Source organism: Solanum verrucosum, unplaced genomic scaffold (genome assembly GCF_900185275.1).
Source record: "Solanum verrucosum unplaced genomic scaffold, falcon-dt-bn FXZP01000274.1, whole genome shotgun sequence".
Classification (NCBI taxonomy): Eukaryota; Viridiplantae; Streptophyta; class Magnoliopsida; order Solanales; family Solanaceae; genus Solanum; species Solanum verrucosum.
In genome coordinates, this window is record NW_026020258.1 from 324,393 (window position 1) to 343,913 (window position 19,521).

Below are 19,521 nucleotides of genomic sequence, written 5' to 3' on the forward strand. Positions count from 1 at the left end.
GGGAAGTGAAAAAAGTCATTAACATTTTAATTAAAATGACACAATTTAATATTTAAATTAAGTTAAATGTTTTATAACATTTTAATTTATAGTAGGGTAAAACTGTAATAAAATTTTTAACTTTCTTACATATAAATATATATATATATATATATATATATATATATATAGTAAAAAATAAATAAATATTTGATTTAGTAATTTTTTCCCCAGAAAGTGATAATACATAAATAAAAAGAAATGGAGCTGATTATTCTCTACATCAGATCATTTTAGCACGTATTCAGATTACAAAAAATCAAAAGATGAAGAAGCAATTGTATTTGTCATTTTGGTTAAATGTTTAGGTGTGAAGCCATTTCTGCATTGTGAATTGAGCCTTTTTTGCATGGGAATTGATATGTCTGCTTCTTCATCATCGTCATCGTCATCTCCTCCTCCTTCGTCATGGCACTTGAATAGTTATTCTGAATTCCATCCTCCTTCGTATTACTGTGTAAATATAAAGCCTATTTATATACAGATCTTTTCAGCATCTTGGATTTGTTTAATCCTTTCCGCCACTGTCTATTATCGCCTCAAGAAAATTCGAAACCAGAAAATCATTCCTCGAATTGAACTTTCTCGTATTGGACAGGTCCTCAAGTTTGAAAATTTTTCCCATTATGTAGGTAATTATTCAATTAAAGTACCATTCTGTTTTATTTTTTTATATTTTATTTTTGTTTATCGTTATTGTTAGGATCCCATATATTGCTGTAGTTATAATTAAGTAATTAAACCTCTCCTTTACTGATAGTTTAAGTTTTTATGCCACAACAACAATAATATACACAGTGAAATTACACAAGGAATGTGTGAGAATGGTAGAATGTATGTAGACTTTACTATTACATCGGGAAGGTAGAGAGGTAGTGATAGTTTAAGCTTTTACACAGTGCTCGCAAAACTCAATATTCTATATCTGCCACTCCTTTTCTTTATTTATTTCAAAAGAATGACATCTTTCTATTTTTGGAAACTCTTTGACTTTACGGTTTTCACTTTATCATTAATGATATGCATTTATACCTATAGAAATATCATGGCATGTCTAAAATTATAATGGGTCGTTTGGTAGAGTGTATAAGAATAATGATAAATAATGTATATTAGTAATGCTTGCGTTAAATAAAATTATTTATAAAGATATGCTCCACAAATATGATGGACAAGATATAAAAAAGGTTTTGAGGGACAATTGGATCTTTAACCATGCTACTGCAAGCATTAAAACCCCTTGCATTACTATGATCGTGGATTTCCATGTATCAGTAATACACACCTCAATATGCAATAGAGTGTATAACTAATGCAAGGTTAAGAAAGTGTACTAAATCAGGTACTACTAGTATAATACACAAAGCTAATACATGCATTTTTCTTCTAATACACTCTACCAAACGACCCCCAAGTTCTAAATGTGCTTTTGGACCTCCTTGCCCAGTCTAGTACTTGTCACATAAAATGAAACCTCTAGAGTAATTAAAAATGCGGTCATAAGTTTTTAGATGAGATGGTCATAAAACGAAATATATGTTTATGAATGCAGCTAGACAAATGGGATTTGCAGATAGGAGACAATGTCCCCATCTGTGCAAGCTAGCTACTGAGTACATAATAAAATCAGAAGGGTGTGAAGAAGATATGTACAACTACTTTTCTAATGAACCAGATGCTGATTCGCTTTTTATAAAGCTTGTTGAGGAGTTTGAGAGATGCATCCTTAGTTACTTCGCTTTTCATTGGAGTCATGTTCCTTACATGATGAGCCAGGTAAATCGTTCAACTTTTAAGAGCAAATGGATCCTTACTTATGAAATTATAACCCCAAGAAAACAAAATTTTAAGTTTGTATTGTAGTTGATCAGCTTGTAATCTTATTCTTTTACATTTTGATATCCTTTCAGGTACTGAGTGCTGATCATTTTGAGCCCAAAAAGAAGCTCCAAAACATTGTCATGGCTGCTACGAGGTATAACTGTATATCTTAATATCTGATTTGCTCTTTCATTCACAAGTGAACTTGCTGGCCATCATAAGTTTAGGGCTTATCCAATTGTTTGACAATGGACATGACCATTGATAGGAGGATGTGGAGGTTGAGAATTAGGGTGGAGGGTTGGTAGGTAGTTGGGCGTATTGCTTTTCCTTTCTCTTGGTTGTTCCTTTAGCCTCTGTTATCTTATTATCTTGTTGCTGTTTCTGCTTGTTGCTACTGTCTCTTTTTAATCATTCTTTGAACTGACGGTGTACTGGAAACAACCTCTCTACCTTCCCATGGTCAGAGTATAGTATGTGTGCACTCTATCTTACAATGGTAGGGCTAGAGCTAGCGTTTATAGTTCATTTGCATCCTTTGGCACTCTTCCTCTGTCCATTATGGTTGTTTTCCATTACTGTCCATCACAATTTTGTTCAATGTTCTCCATGTTACCATAGTAGCTTTGATTATCTCCAACCTCTTGTTTTACTCTTTATTGTAAGAGTATTTCTCTGATTTGTAAAGTACTTAAGTGAGTTATGAATTCTTAAGCATGTCAATGCTCTCGTAAACCTTTTTTCTAGTCCGGTTCTTCATTTTCCTGCGCATGCTTACATCAAGCCCTTCCACATTTCCTGACATATTTGTTATTCAATTAGATTTTTTAGTTTGTATCCCGACCAATTGAGTAACTTCTATCTGATTGACAAATCTTATTATTACATGATACATACAGTAATGCAATATTAGAACTCCGAACTCAATGATTTCTTGTCACTTCCAAGCTGATTCATTAAGACAAGTTTCAGATGCATTTGGTGCTTCATCCATGGCACCTACTTTATTGTTATTATTCAGATTACGGTCTTTGTGATTAATGATACGACAAGATATGTTGTTTGGTTCTGCTTTTGGATAATATTCCAGATTTTCGTAGTTATAAGATCCTTACATAAGCTTTTGTGTAATTTTGTTAAATCTCTGTAAGTAGTTCAAACCTCTAGATTAGCAGAACATGTATTTCATTAAATCATGGTGTTCTCTTGACTTTTGCTGACTGGTACTATTGATTCTTGGGTTTTGTGTGTAATAAAGGGAACAGCGATTTGAAAGGGTAACAAAGAATCTGAAGGTTGCAAGAGTTCTTACTACCTTAGTTGAGGAGATGAAAGCAATAGGACTCGTTTCTTCAGATGATTCACAGTGCACCGATGTGATGGTTCCAATGGCTCACAAAGATAGAAGTCCTGTCCTCCTGTTTATGGGAGGTGGCATGGGGGCTGGGAAAAGCACCGCGCTCAAGGAAATTCTCAAAGAGTAAGAAAGTCATTATTTGTGAGTGTAGAGGTTTCAATGCAGTTCTTGTACATACTTATAATGCATCGACTACCTAAATTTTCACGCAGGCCATTTTGGATTGGAGCTGCAGCCAATGTTGTTGTGATAGAAGCAGATGCTTTCAAAGAATCAGATGTTATTTACAAAGCTCTTAGCTCTAGGGGACACCATGACATGCTTCAAACTGCTGAACTGGTTATTATATGCTTCTCAATCCCTTGAAAAATGTTACAAATAAAGAGTTGCATATCTGTCCTCTATTGACCCTGGCATAGGGAAAGATAATCATTTCATTTGTACTCAAATCATATCACAACCCAAGCTCGTGGTACATATCGTTCGTTATGGCCAAACAGAACTCGCAAATTTGTGCTCAGATTATGCTACATATAGTTGGAAGCGTTTGTACCATGTACTTGTGTTGTGTTTTATAGAACTTCACTTTCCTCTCCCTTTGTTATGTGGGATTTGCCTAGGATATCATATGTGCCCTTTCTTTAAACGCTTGCCAATCTAGAAGCTTGTTAGTCCTTCTTGTCTCTTCTCCCTTCCATCATGAGCATCACTAATCAGCTAGTAAAACATTCTACTAGTCGATCCGAAGAGATTCTCTTATATCAACCCAGTCTAGACAAAATATATAATTTCAATGCTTTGTGACCTTGTCCTTTTAAAATCTAATTTGGAAGTGATTGCATAGATAAAGTTTGTTGCAGGTACATCAGTCATCAACAGATGCAGCATCATCCTTACTTGTAACAGCACTGAATGAAGGAAGAGATGTGATCATGGATGGGACACTCTCATGGATACCCTTTGTGGTGCAGACCATAACCATGGCCAGAAATGTTCACCGGCGACGTTACCGAATGGGTACTGGTTACAAAGTGGAAGAGGATGGCAGAGTAACTGAAAACTACTGGGAACAGATTGATGAAGAAGAACAGGAAACTGATGGTACAAGAAAAAGAAGACCTTATAGAATAGAATTGGTTGGAGTTGTTTGTGATGCTTATTTAGCTGTCATTAGAGGGATAAGGTATATGTTCTAACGAATAATTGTCATACACATTTGTTCTTCTTCTTAGCGCGCGTTAAACATGTTTCCATTTCTTTACAGGAGAGCTATCATGTGTAGAAGAGCTGTTCGGGTGAACTCGCAACTGAAATCACACAAGAGATTTGCTAATGCATTTAACACATACTGTCAGCTTGTGGATAATGCAAGGTTATATTCCACTAATACTTTGGAAGGCCCCCCTAAGGTACATACATACAAACAAATAAGTTTTCTTACATTGCTATTGCCTACTAATGTTTTGTTTTCCTCTAACAACAAGTACTATATATGTTTTGAAAGTTGATAGCATGGAAGGATAGAGACAAGACATTATTGGTGGATCCTGATGAGATAAATGTACTGAAAATGGTAGGGAGGTTGAATGAAGGAGCTGATTCCATTTATGAACTTTACAAGAACCCTCATCCAGCTTATCAATCTGGCTCAGTTTGGAAAGACATTGTTATGTCACCTTCTAGGTTGAATATTCAGAAAGAACTCAAGTATTCCATTCAAAAAGTTGAAAGAATGAGATCCTGACTCAATCATCAATATGACTTTGGGATTTGGAGGCTAAAATCCCTTCCCTAGTTGGTTTTGCCTCCTCAAAACCCTTCCTTAGCTTGTAGTCTTGCAGCCTTGTAGCTTTTAGTTGATTTCAAAGAGTTGTATTAGGTTTGACTTTTTTACTTTTTTTTGGTTTTCCATTTGGTGTCCGGATAATTAGGATTACACCGAGTAGGGCTCCATTTGGGAGTAGCGCTCCCTATGAAGAATTTTTCCATACCCAGAACTCGAATTGGAGACCCCTGATTAAGGGAGAAGCAACTCCATCCACTACATTAGTTCCTTTGATGGTAGTTTGAAAATTTGAAAGGTGCAATTTTATTTTATTTTGAAAAATAATAAATATGAAAGGTGCAGGTAGATTAGAAATATTTGTCTTTGTTTTTATTTTAGCTATAACATTGTTTCTAATAGTTGGCGTATTCTATTTCTACTTAGAATAAGACCCTAAAGCACACATGACAACATGTGTGCTTCTTGGCATTAAATTGAATTAAAGATTAATTTTTTCACTTTTTGTTAAACTAGTTATTCCGTGCTAAGTATGGACCCAATAATATTAATTTTATATTTTTAATTTATTTAAGTTATGCTTAGTTATAAATGTCATGATACTTTATGAAAAATAATAAGAAAAGTAACTAATAGGCTTTAATTATTCTCATTTAATATCCTAATCTTTTCCCAATATTTTTCATTTTATTAGAAATTTTGAAAGTGAAATCATGTTTGGCTCCGATATTTTCCATTTTATTTTAAGAGTGAAATTGTGTTTGGCCGTACTTTCTTTCTTTTTTCTTTTTTTTTACAAAGAATGTCTAGAATAATGTGTTATACAAAATCACAATGTAGCATACATATTGTTAAGTTGTAACAATAATGCTTTAACCGGGTTAAATTCTTTGTTATATTAAAATCACTTTTTAATAGATAAATTTATTATATAAAAAATTGACATAGTAAAATTATAATTGAATATTTGTGAACTTTGAATACTCCTCCAATAAACAACCAATTGAATGAAAAGAAGAGGCATGGTATATGTTGAAGGGATAAAGTTAAAGGGATTAAACGAGGGGTAATGCTTCAATTGGTTGTACTCAATGTCATATTTTGTGTACTTTCTTTTATGGACAAAATGGGTTCTATATCTTTGATGTATTCTTCCTAATTGGTGGACCTCAGCGATCATTTCAAACATACATATATGACAATGACAATGTCATAATACATAAACATGACTCGTAACTTCACGCCAGCAGATAACTATGACCTTTAACTTTGGGTGTGCACAAGCACTACTAAAAAACTGCTAAAAAACGACGGAAGAAAAAGCGACGGACAGCGTCGCTCCAAAAGAGCGACAGACTAAGAGATGTCGTCCGTCGCTTTTTAATTAAAATAATTATTTTTAAAATTATTTTACAAAAAGTGACGGATTGCATCTCTTAGTCCGTCGCTTTTTTTATGGATTTTTGCGCTATATATATATATAATTAATAATAATTTATTTAATATATATAGAGACGTCATCCGTCGCTTTTTATTAAAAATAATTATTTATAAATTAAACAATAACCACGCTGTCCGTCGTTTTAATTTATTTTATTTTATTAATAAGTTTTTTAAAAAAGCGACGGACGGCATCTCTTAGTCCGTCGCATTTTGGTCAAAATATCTAGTCAAACATTTTTAAAAAGCGACGGACAACGTCTCTTAGTCCGTCGCTTTTTAATTAAAATATTTTTTTTAATTTTTTTTAAAAGCGACGGACGGCATCGCTTAGTCCGTCGCTTTTTTCGCGTATTTTTGCTAATTAATTATTTTATATAGATAGTGACGCAGTCCGTCGCTTTTTATTAAAAATAATTATTTATTAATTTAAAAATAGTCACGCCGTCCGTCGCTTTTTATTAATTTTAATGGTTTAATTATTTTTTAAATTAACGACAGACAACATCTTTATGTCCGTAGCTTCTTGGTCAAAATATCTGGTCAAATATTTTAAGAAAGCGACGGACAATGTCTCTTAGTCTGTCGCTTTTTGGTCAAAATGTTGGTCAAACATTTAAAAAAAAAAGCGACGGACATAGAGAGTTGTCCGTTGCTTTTTTAAAAATATCTGCACTAGCAGACGCGATTTTTCCCATTTCTCCATATAAAAAACAAAATTGAGAAATATTTTGATTTAATTTTATTTAAATTGTCTTCCGGAGAATGGTTCTGTGTAAAATAAAAAACAAAAAAAATTATAATACCGACTTCTAGATGTCGGTAAAATTAAATAGTATGTAGTAAATTAATATTTTCAATTGACTTTAAATAAATCGTCCTCCGAATGACGGTTTTATATAAGTTAAAAAATAATTTAATATAAAATACCGACCTCCCGATGTCAATATTATTTAATTAACATGATTACTTTTTATTTATCTTAAAATTTAATGTGATACCGACCTCATGAGGTCGGTATTTTTTATTATATCTAATTACTTTTAATAAAAGCGACATTCGGAGGTCGGTATGTTTAAAATATTCCTATTAATCATAATTTTGCTATTGTGCATAATATTAAAATTTCATTTTACACCTACGATTAATTGTTCAAAAAGTGTAACAATTTTGTATACTTTTACAAATAAAATGTTAAAATTCGTGAAATAAATAAAAGAATATCTATAATCCATATTTAGAGTATGAAACTACGTTGATATGAATTAGGAGATAATTATACTTATATTTATAGAGTAATGTACAAATCCTATCAGTCCGTCGTCTAATCATAAACTTAATATCTCATGTCATGATGTAGTAGAGGTGAAGAGCTAACATATAATCCATTCCAGTATGAAATGCGAGATAGTATTATTATATACGTTCGATCTTGAATGGATGTCAAGTGTAGTGATCACCTCCTAATTATGATGACATGTAAAGGATACTTCATCGGAGTATGAAATACGTTGATTAATTATATATATATTCCTCGAGTAGTTTAACAAATCAAGTCTTATATACTAGTGATTCAGATATGAAATACATTATCAATTAAAGAAATACCGATAATCAATTCAAGGAGATTTATATATTAAATTTGATATTGATAAACTTTTGTTGATCAATAAAATTAAATTTATATAATTAGAAGGTATATAATTTAAATTTATAAAATTAACTTGATCGATAAATTAAATTTATTAAATTAAACTTTTGTTGATGTGTAGTTAAATTTATATATATATATATATATATATGGCCAAACACATATACAACCCCTCTAACTTGTCCACATTTTTCATTTTGGCACTTTATCTTAGCCTTGTTCCATTTTAACCCTTGAACTCCATTTTTTATGTTCCATTTTAACACGAAATACTATTTTTTATGACTTATTTATTTTTATATATATTCTTCAATTGTAACTTCTTATTTAAATCGACATGTGTCATTTAATTTTAGTTTAAAAATTAAAAATTAACAAAAAATAATTCTTTTTAAAAAATAATAATTTCTTTTTAAGAGTGTTATGTATTTTTGTGAGAAAAATAACCGACGAAATTGTGTTGGTTTTCTTTCTTTAAAATCACTGACAACCTAACAAAGTCAGTCGAGTTTTAACATTGTTTAGTAGTGTTATTAGCAATGAACAAGAGTCTTTTTTTTAGTAGTGTTATTAACTAAGTCAGTCGAGTCTTTTTGAAGATGGGTTTTTTTATTCATATTGATTTATATTAAGAATTAAAAGTGAGTATTTGCGTTAAATTTAGATAGCCTAGATGATAAGAAAAAATAAATAAGTAGTGTTATTTAATTTGATTGAATGTTTAAGAAAGAAAATCAAAGAACTTTCGTCAATTTATTTTCATGCAAAAATACAAAGAAATATCAAAAAATAATATTATTATTTGAAATTTTTTATGTTCGTTCGCGAATGTTTAATTTTTTTAATTAACAGGCACACATCTATTTTTTTAAAATAAGAAATTGCAATTGAAGAACATAAATAAAAACAAATCATAAAAATTAGTATAAGTGTTTAAATGGTACAAAAAAAATGGAGTTTAAGGGTTAAAATGGAACAAGGCTAAGTTGGAGTGCCAAAATGAAAAATGAGGGCAAGTTTGAGGGGCTGTATATGTGTTTGGCCTATATATACACATATATATGTATGTCTGTATGTATGTATATGTATATGTATATGTATATGTAATTTTAATTAATAAAATCAACCTCAAAAGGTGAGTTTATATTAAAATAAATTAATAAATACCGGCCTAAAGAGGTCGGTATATTTAAATAATTATTTTATTTAGATAATATTGACTTCACGATGTCGGTATGTTGACACCCAATTTTGACAGACCTATAACCCTTTCGGAAATACGTGTTATTTATAAATATTCCGAGTTTAAATTTTTAATCGATTTTGTCTAAAAATTATATATTTTAGTTAGCATGCTTTATAAAATTATCGTAAATATTATTAAAATATTTTTAAAATTATAAGTAAAACTCAGAATAATTATTTTATTCAAATGTTTTAAAATTTAAGTGATTTTTATTATATAAAATGTTATAATATTTGTACTATTTTAATTGGATAGCATTTCTTTAATTTTTCTCGAAATCATTTAATTTTTAGCCCATTCTAATCTAATTCCTTTCAATTTTAGCTTTTTCCTTATTCAATTCATTGCAATTCTAGCTACCTCAATCCAATTTCGTTTTTCAATTATAGCCTCTTATATCAATTTTAGTTGCAATTTTAGCCATTCATTCATTGCAATTATACCCCTTTTTGTCCAAATCTTGAAACATTAGTTTAAATCTTAACCGTCCATCCTTTAAGTGAATCCTAGATCAAATCCTAGCCGCTCATCTTAACTAATCCAATGGCTCAAATTAAATCTACCTAACCTTCCTATTTTTGACCTAAAAAAAAGACCAAACCCTCTAATTTTGAAAACTCATTCTTTTCTTCTCTCTCAAGCAGCCCAGCCTCCTCCCGTCACCCACCTCTTCTCATCTCTTCTCTCCTTGCTCCCTCCCGTCTCTTCTCACCGGCGAGAACGGCGAGACAAATCGCCGCCTCTCTCTCGTCTCTCCAATCAGCAAAAGTTCGCTGCTCTGTCTCTCCCTCAACTGCTCCGGCCAGCGAGCTCCAAGCAATCAACATCAACAGCCGGCGAGGAGAGCAACAACATCTCCGGCCAACTGACCCCGACCTCGATCCACTGCCCTTCTCCTTTAATTGAAGGTTAGGGTTTCATAATATTATTTTTAATTTCTTTCAATTTGAGTATTGAATTTGATAATTAGTGTATTGAATTAGTTTTTTTATTGATTGTTAGTTAGTAAGTGAATGATTTAGGGGTTTTTGATGGTTAGTTTGAATTAGGGATTATTTGATTGTTAGTTTGTGTTTGTTGATTGTGAAATGAAAATTTTAATGTTGGGGTTTGTTTGAATTAGGGTATCTTAGGATTTGTTTGAAATTCGGTATTTCTTGAGTTAATTAGTTCAATTTTGGAATTGTAAGATTAGATTGAATTAGGGTATTTAAGGAGTTGTTTGAATTTAGGATTTTAGCACTAGTTAAATTTTGGGATTTTAGGACAAGTTTGAATTTGTGATTTCAAGACTAGTTTGAATTTTGAATTTAGGACTAGTTTGAATTATTATTGAAGTTGAACTTAGAATTTGAACATGAACTTGAACTTAGAATTTGAAGTTAAACTTAGAACTTGAACTTGAAATTAGAACTTAAACTTAGAACTTGAACTTGAACTTAGAATTTGAACTTGAAATTAGAACATGAACTTGAACTAGAACATGAACTTGAACTAGAACTTGAACTTAGAACTTGAACTTAAACTTAGAACTTGAACTTGAACTTGAATTTAGAACTTGAACTTGAACTTGAACTTAGAACTTGAACTTGAACTTGAACTTAGAATTAGAACTTGAACTTGAAATTAGAAATTGAACTTGAACTTAGAACTTGAAATTAGAACTTGAACTTAGAATTAGAACTTGAACTTGAAATTAGAAATTGAACTTGAACTTAGAACTTGAACTTGAAATTAGAATTTGAACTTGAACTTAGAACTTGAACTTAGAATTTGAACTTGAACTTAGAACTTGAACTTGAAATTAGAACTTGAACTTGAACTTAGAATTTGAAGTTAAACTTAGAACTTGAACTTAGAACTTTCAATATGAGTATTGAATTTGTTAATTAGTGTATTGAATTAGTTTTTTTATTGATTGTTAGTTAGTAAGTGAATGATTTAGGGGTTTTTGATGGTTAGTTTGAATTAGGGATTATTTGATTGTTAGTTTGTGTTTGTTGATTGTGAAATGAAAATTTTAATGTTGGGGTTTGTTTGATTAGGGTATCTTAGGATTTGTTTGAAATTCGATATTTCTTGAGTTAATTAGTTTGATTTTGGAATTGTAAGATTAGATTGAATTAGGGTATTTAAGGAGTTGTTTGAATTTAGGATTTTAGCACTAGTTAGATTTTGGGATTTTAGGACTAGTTTGAATTTGTGATTTCAAGACTAGTTTGAATTTTGAATTTAGGACTAGTTTGAATTATTATTGAAGTTGAACTTAGAATTTGAACATGAACTTGAACTTAGAATTTGAAGTTAAACTTAGAACTTGAACTTGAACTTGAATTTAGAACTTGATCTTGAACTTGAACTTAGATCTTGAACTTGAACTTAGAACTTGAACTTGAACTTAGAACTTGAACTTGAAATTAGAACTTGAACTTAGAACTTGAACTTAGAACTTGAACTTGAACTTAGAATTAGAACTTCAACTTGAAATTATAAATTGAACTTGAACTTAAAACTTGAAATTAGAACTTGAACTTAGAATTAGAACTTGAACTTGAAATTAGAAATTGAACTTGAGCTTAGAACTTGAAATTAGAATTTGAACTTGAACTTAGAACTTAAACTTGAACTTAGAATTAGAACTTAAACTTGAAATTAGAACTTGAACTTGAAATTTAACTAATTTTAGAACTTTTCGTGCTAGGCAACTGAGGAAGCTCAACATCTAAAAAAGTTGATACAAGACTATATTGCTTCTTTCATCAAAGTAGGAGATAAGGTTGGTGAAGTTCAAGTACAATTGTTTTCAATAATGTGTTTGTGTCCATCTAGTATTGATATTTAGCTTTAATTTTATGATAATATTTTTGTGTCCATCGATTGTTTGTTAAGCATAAGTACCAACATTAGTTGATCCTATTGATGACAAAATTGATTTTCTTGCAAGATCGATTTGTGTCCATCTAGTGTTGACACTTAGCTTTAAATGTAGAAATAATATATTTGTTAAGCATGAGTACCAACACTAGTTGATCCTATTGATGACAAAATTGATTTTCTTGCAAGATCGATTTGTGTCCATCTAGTGTTGACACTTAGCTTTAAATTTAAATAAGTTAGATTAAAAAATGTGATTTTGTTGATGAATTTAGTTGTTGGAATTAAGTCAAAACTAAACTAGTTAAAGTTGTTAAGTTGTTTAAATAAGTTAAATTAAATAATGTGGTTTTGTTGATGGATTTAGTTGTTGGAATTAAGTCAAAACTAAACTAGTTCAAGTTAAAAAGTTGTTAAGTTGTTTAAATAAGTTAAATTAATTAATGTGGTTTAGTTGGTGGATTTAGTGTTGTATTAAGTCAAAACTAAACTAGTTAAAGTTGTTAAGTTGTTTAAATAAGTTAAATTAAATAATGTGATTTTGTTGATGAATTTAGTTGTTGGAATTAAGTCAAAACTAAACTAGTTCAAGTTATAAAGTTGTTTAAATAAGTTAAATTAAATAATGTGGTTTTGTTGATGGATTTAGTTGTTGGAATTAAGTCAAAACTAAACTAGTTAAAGTTGTTAAGTTGTTTAAATAAGTTAAATTAAATAATGTGGTTTTGTTGATGAATTTAGTTGTTGGAATTAAGTCAAAACTGAACTAGTTCAAGTTAAAAAGTTGTTAAGTTGTTTAAATAAGTTAAATTAAATAATGTGGTTTTGTCAATACTAAACTAGTTTTAGGACTACTACTAGTAAAATTATTATTAAATTTTATTTATAATATAATTGAATATCTATATTTTTGTAGATGGATCATCATTTGTGGATGTATAATATGCATTATGAAACTGGTGCTGGTTTGAAACCTGAGTTTATTGACGGTGTTAGAAATTTTATTGAACATACAATGACACTTGACATTTTCAAGATTAATGGATTGGTTAGGTGTCCTTGTAGTGCATGTAAGTGCTTAAATTTTTTTAAACTAGATAGAGTTATGGTTCATTTGTACTGCAATGGATTTAAGCCTAGATATTTTGTATGGATTGATCATGGAGAAAGTGATGGATTGGATGGTATCTTTTATAATTCGATGCCTGTTGATGTATATAATATGGTTGCACCACATGGCCAAATTAGGGTTGAACAAGTTAGAGTTGAACATGATAGGGTTCATGAAATGATCAATGATGCTTTCGGGGTTCAAGGTGGGATGGAACCAGAACAATATTTTGATGAGGCTCCTAATGAAGAAGCAAAACGCTTTTATGATCAATTAGAAGAGTCTAGTCGTTCACTATGTGAAGGGAGTCCGCATTCTGCCTTGTCAGTTGCGGTTAGATTAATGAATATTAAATCATATTGGAATGTTCCTAATGCTGCTATGGACTCAATGGTTGATCTTTTGGGTGAACTAGTTAATTCGGAGTTTAACATACCAAAAAACTTCTATCAGGCAAAACGTTTGGTGTCCAAGTTAGGATTGACGTATGATAGAATTCATTGTTGTGTTAATAGATGCATGTTGTATTACAAGACTGATAGTGAATTAGAAAATTGTAAGTTTTGTGGACATACTCATTATAAGAGCACTCCGGCTGGAAATATGGTCCCAGTTCAGGTGATGCATTATCTACCTCTCATTCCTAGGTTAAAGAAGTTGTATGCATCAATGAGGTCTGCCCCACATATGAGATGGCATTGTGAATATAAAAGGCTGCCGGGTGTCTTGTCTCATCCATCTAATGGTGAAGCATGGAAGCATTTTGATAATGTATATCCTGATTTCACTAGTGAACCAAGAAATGTTAGATTGGGGTTGTGTTCAGATGGCTTCACACCATTCTCTAATAATGCTTCGCCTTATTCATGTTGGCCGGTATTTCTTACTCCGTATAATCTTCCTCCTGAAATGTGCATGACCAGTCCCTACATCTTTCTAAGTTGTGTTATTCCAGGTCCCCGGAATTCAAAAAGTTTGATATATGTCTATCTACAACCATTGATAGATGAGCTCAAACAATTGTGGTTTGAAGGCGTTTTGACTTATGATATATCAACTAAGCAGAATTTTATCATGCGTGCTTCTTTAATGTGGACTATTAATGATTTTCCTGCATACGGGATGTTGTTTGGTTGGATGACAGCTGGAAAGCTAGCATGTCCGTATTGCATGGAAAATAGTAAGGCATTCACTTTAAAGCATGGCAGAAAAAATACATGGTTTGATTGTCATCGCCAGTTCTTGCCAATGGACCATGAGTTTAGAAAGATGAAAAATGCATTTAGGAAAAATAAGGTTGAAAGTGACCCCCCACCTCCATTACTCACAGGGCATCAAATTTGGGAGAGAATTTCTCAATTACCTAAAGTTATAGAAGCTTCACCTTCTAGACTTCCTGGATATGGTGTTGAACATAATTGGATCAAGCAAAGCATATTTTGGGAGTTTCCGTATTGGAAGGACAATCTGCTACGACATAATCTAGATGTGATGCACATTGAAAAAAATTACTTTGACAATTTGTTTAACACAGTGATGGATGTTAAGGGTAAGACAAAAGACAATCCAAAAGCTAGAATGGACATAAAGGAATATTGTAGGAGAAAAGAGTTATGGCTGCAGAAATTACAGAATGGTAAAATAGTTAAGCACAAAGCCAGCTTTTCATTCACATTGGATGAGAAACGTGAAATTATTGAGTGGGTTAAAAATTTGAGGATGCTAGAGGGCTATGCTTCGAATTTAGGAAAGCGGGCAGATATGAATGAAGGAAAATTGATAGGTATGAAAAGTCATGATTGCCATGTGTTCATGGAAACTTTAATTCCTATCACTTTTAGCCATCTACCCGAAAGGATATGGAAACCAATCACAGAGAGAAGTCTTTTTTTTAAAGATTTGTGTTCTGGAAAGTTGTTGGAGAGTAGTTTAGATAGGATGGAGGAAAATATTCTTGTCACTACTACTAAGTTGGAGAAGATATTTCCATGTGGTTTTTTTGATGTGATGGAGCATCTTCCAATTCACCTTGTATAAGAGGCCCGCCTCGGAGGTCCGGTTCAAACAAGATGGATGTATCCATTTGAAATATTCACTAAGTTATATATATTCGCTAAGTATTTTATATATTAAAATATATATACATATATGCATGTAGAAAAATTAGTAGTTCGAAGCAAACGATTAAGCAAAGGGGAAGGATCGAAGGATCATTTGTTCAAGGTCATATTGGGAGAGAAACATGTGATTTTATTCTTATTACTTTGGTCATGATGTGTCATGTAGGAGAAACAGGCCCAATTGCAATGATGAAGGCGATATTGATCCTTTATTTCCATCGATATCAATTTTTAATCAAAATGGTCGAGGATCTAAAAAGCGTAGAAAGCGAGGCTTCACTGATATGGAAATGCAATCAGCTATGACACATATTTTGCTTAATTGTCCAGAGATTCAATCATATGTTAAGTAAGTGTTAAAAATATGTTATTAAATTACATACTAATAAGTGATCATTAACTAACGAAATACTTGAATGTAAAATGATCAGCTTGTTCGTAAACACATGGGGTAATGAAGCCATCTATACAAAATTTTCCAAATGGCTGAGGAACTATGTAAGTGTGAAATCACTAAGTATTTAATAATATATTCATGTTATACTAAATTATATTACTTGAAATAACAATCGCGTAGGTTTACGATGAATACTAAAGTGTCCAACATTTGCAATTAGTGAAAGAAGTAGTCCTTGGACCTGAATCTCAAGTACTGGCAATGAATAAATATTGTGTCAATGGTTTTAAGTTTCAAACTGAAGAAGTATCTAGGAACAAGAAAACAAATAATAGCAGTGTCTATATACAAGGTGATGTTGATGGTACTGGTCAAACTATTGAATACTATGGTGTCATTCAAGAGATTATTGAAGTGAGGTATTCAGGTTAGCCTAATAAGAAGATTGTATTATTTCGGTGTGAGTGGTTTGACCCATCACATAGAGGCACAAAGGTGGACTATCAACATAATATAATTGAAGTTAAGCACACCAGGAAATACAAAAGTTATGATCCTTTTATTATTGCACAACATGCTAAACAAGTGTATTACGCTTCATATCTATTGCGTAGAGACAAAGTTGATTGGTGGGTTGTTATAAAAAGTAAGCCTGTGGGAAGAATTGAAATTGACAATGTCTTAGATGTGGCGTATCAAAATGATGTTGCAATTGTTCAACAACAAGTTGATGTTGAATTGGAAACCACACTTCAACATCCTCAACACATATTAGAAGAAGTATCTGATGATGAGATATTGAATGTTGAGGAAGAAATATCCGAGAATGAGGAAAATGAATCATTTGATGATGAAGAATGGGACGATAATGAAAATGAAACAACTGAGGAGGAAGAATGGGAGAATGATGGAATTGAAACAAGCGAGGAGGAATAGTGTAGAATGAAAGCTAGCTAGTACATATGTAAGTGTATTTTACTAATTTTATTTAATTTATGATTTTTATATATATTATACATGTAAATTTGCATACAGATGTCATCAGGTGGTGACAGTGATAGACATCGCGAGCATCTTGGAGTTAGCCAGACTAAACAGGCTAAGAAGAAGAAGTCTAGGAGACCGATAGATCCTGAGGATATTGCAGGATCTATTTCTTCTGCGCCAGAGTGCATCAGCCATGATACTCATTTATTTGCTGTTCCGTTTGGTACGGCGGATCCTCGGCAATATTATCCTAATTATCGTCGACCAATCGGTGCTTCATCTACTTCACAGGCATTGCCTTCACGACGCTACGAAGACCTACCTTTACAGGATATTCGTCGAGCATGACCCTTATCGACAGGTACTCCATCTCCCACAGGTACATCTCCTCAGTTATCTTCCATGAGGCTTGGAGATTCTAGTAGCGAGCAGTCAGATACTATGGCTGGTACGCCTCCATTGACTTAGCGTTTTTTGCATCCTGATGTATCACCCTCGTCTACAGCTGCACCTAGTGCTACACCACATGATACGATGTCTGCTCTAGCTCCTGGCCAGAAGGACAAACTTGGTAGAGTCATGATTGAGCCGGATGGATCATCGTAAGTTTGTTTTGTTATCTATTTGTTAGTTTATTTTATTTATTTCTTATACTTTAATATATTATTCATGAACTAACATATTTATTATGTGTTTTGCAGGTGGCATCCTACAAAGGATGCTGCCCGGGCTTTAAAAGAGTGTGCTAGAAGACTCTATACACAAGCTTATCACTCTTGGAACGAGATTCCAAACAGTATACGCCAGACGATGTTTAATAACTTTAAGGTATATATTTTTTAGTTAAGTTTAGTATACTTTACTTTTTTTTACTATCGATTTAATTAATGTTATTCAATTTTTTTCAGACTATGTGTACTTGGGAGTCGAGGTACAATTTGGTCATTGGGACCACATTTGAGAGGAAGGCATCCGCCAGACTGTCTAGCTGGCTAAAGAGCGTTCGGGATAGTGGTGAACGTCCCGGTTGGATGTTGCCCCATGTTTTTGATGAATTGAGTCAGTATTGGAACACAGACAAGTTTAAGGCAATATCAGATCAAGCCAAAATGGTTAGAGGCAGTCTTAAAGGTGGCTCGTTGCACACCGGAGGTGCAAAGATGGTTGGAACAATTGTACGAGAGATGGTAAGTTCTAATTCAAACTTTTAAATAAATAATTAGTTGATACATATATATCGTTATATATTTCAGTTTTTATTTATAGGAAAAAGAATTGGGACGCATTCCTATTGAACCAGAGGTTTTCAAAAAGACTCATGTCAGGAAGAAAGAAAATGAGTCGGATCCAGATGTGTGGGTGGAGGAAAGGGCCGAACAAACTTTTGTAAATTATTTAATATAAATAATATATATCAATAGTGAATATATTTATGATATGTATATATATTGATGTCAATATTTATATTTAATATGCAGAATGACTTTCATAAGTACGTCGCTGAGAATCTAGATAGTTCGGTTCAATTGACACCTGAACTGTCCACTCAGATTTGGAAAGAAAATGTGGTAGGGGGGACACACAAGGGTAGATGCTATGGTCTAGGCTCTCGCAATGATGTTAGACGCCTTCAGTCAGGCTTAGAAGGTATTGGATCGTCACGTCAAGCTGAGGCACTTGACGGTGTTCAGATTGTTGCTATGTCGGATGAAATAGCTAAATTTACAGCGGCACTAGCAGAGTCGGAACGGAAAAGAGTAGCTGAACAACAAAGCATGAGTGAGACCGTTCATCAAATCAAAGAACAAGTGATGAACCTCACTCGTCGACCTACTACTTCGGCTCCCGATGACACCGACAATGAGAGTGATGAGGATGATTATGTAGATCTCACTCCCTAGTTTAGATCTCTGGACATTTATGAACTTTTTGAAATTTTAAAACGAATTTTAAAAGACTTTATAAGTCTTTAATTTATGATTTAGATACTTTTAAATGTTATTTTAAGTTTGTTGTTTTATGTTTTGTTTAGATTGTTTATATTTGTGTGTGTTTGATTGGGCTGAATAATGTAGAATTGAATTGAATTGCATTTGCATGTGGGAAACAGAAGTGCGAGCTGCTACTGTAAAAAATATTGCAGAAAAAGCGACGGATAGCGTGGTTTAGTCCGTCGCTTTTTTGGGTTTTTAAAAATAAAATTTCCAGAAAAGCGACGAACAGTGTCCTTTTATCCGTCGCTTTTCTGGGATTTTCAAAAAATAAATTTCCAGAAAAGCGACGGATTGCGTCGCCCTTTAGAAATTAAAAAAAATTAAAATTAAAATAAAGTGATGCAGTCCGTCGCTTTTTAAAAAAAATTCAAAAAAAAGAAAGTAAAAAAGCGACTCAGTCCGTTGCTAAAGGAGACGCAGTCCATCTCTAAAAGCGACACAGTCCGTCGCTTTTTTAGCGACGCAGTCCGTTGCTTTTTTAAAAACGACGTTGTCCGTCGCTTTTTGAAAAGCGTCGAGCTAAAAAGCGACGGAAGTGACTGCGTCGCTTTTTCGTCGATTTTGACCAAAAAAGCGACGCAGTCCGTCGCTTTTGATCGTCGTTTTTTGATAATTTTTTAGTAGTGAAGTTGACACTTAAACTTGTATAAAATTGAACTAATCGATACATTAATTGTCCTACATGATACCCTACATGACAA

The 19,521-nt window shown here is 32.4% G+C and overlaps 1 protein-coding gene across 1 annotated transcript; it reads left to right on the plus strand.

Moving 5' to 3' along the window:
- The first annotated feature begins 340 nt into the window (after window positions 1–340).
- LOC125833307 (calmodulin calcium-dependent NAD kinase-like) lies at window positions 341–4,969 on the plus strand. The gene is made up of 8 exons (XM_049512448.1): window positions 341–671; window positions 1,592–1,815; window positions 1,950–2,014; window positions 3,119–3,340; window positions 3,430–3,556; window positions 4,078–4,400; window positions 4,482–4,626; window positions 4,722–4,969. Exons 1-8 carry the CDS (start codon window positions 389–391, stop codon window positions 4,959–4,961), a joined length of 1,629 nt encoding a protein of 542 aa, XP_049368405.1. The 5' UTR covers window positions 341–388; the 3' UTR covers window positions 4,962–4,969.
- Window positions 4,970–19,521: the final 14,552 nt, after the last annotated feature.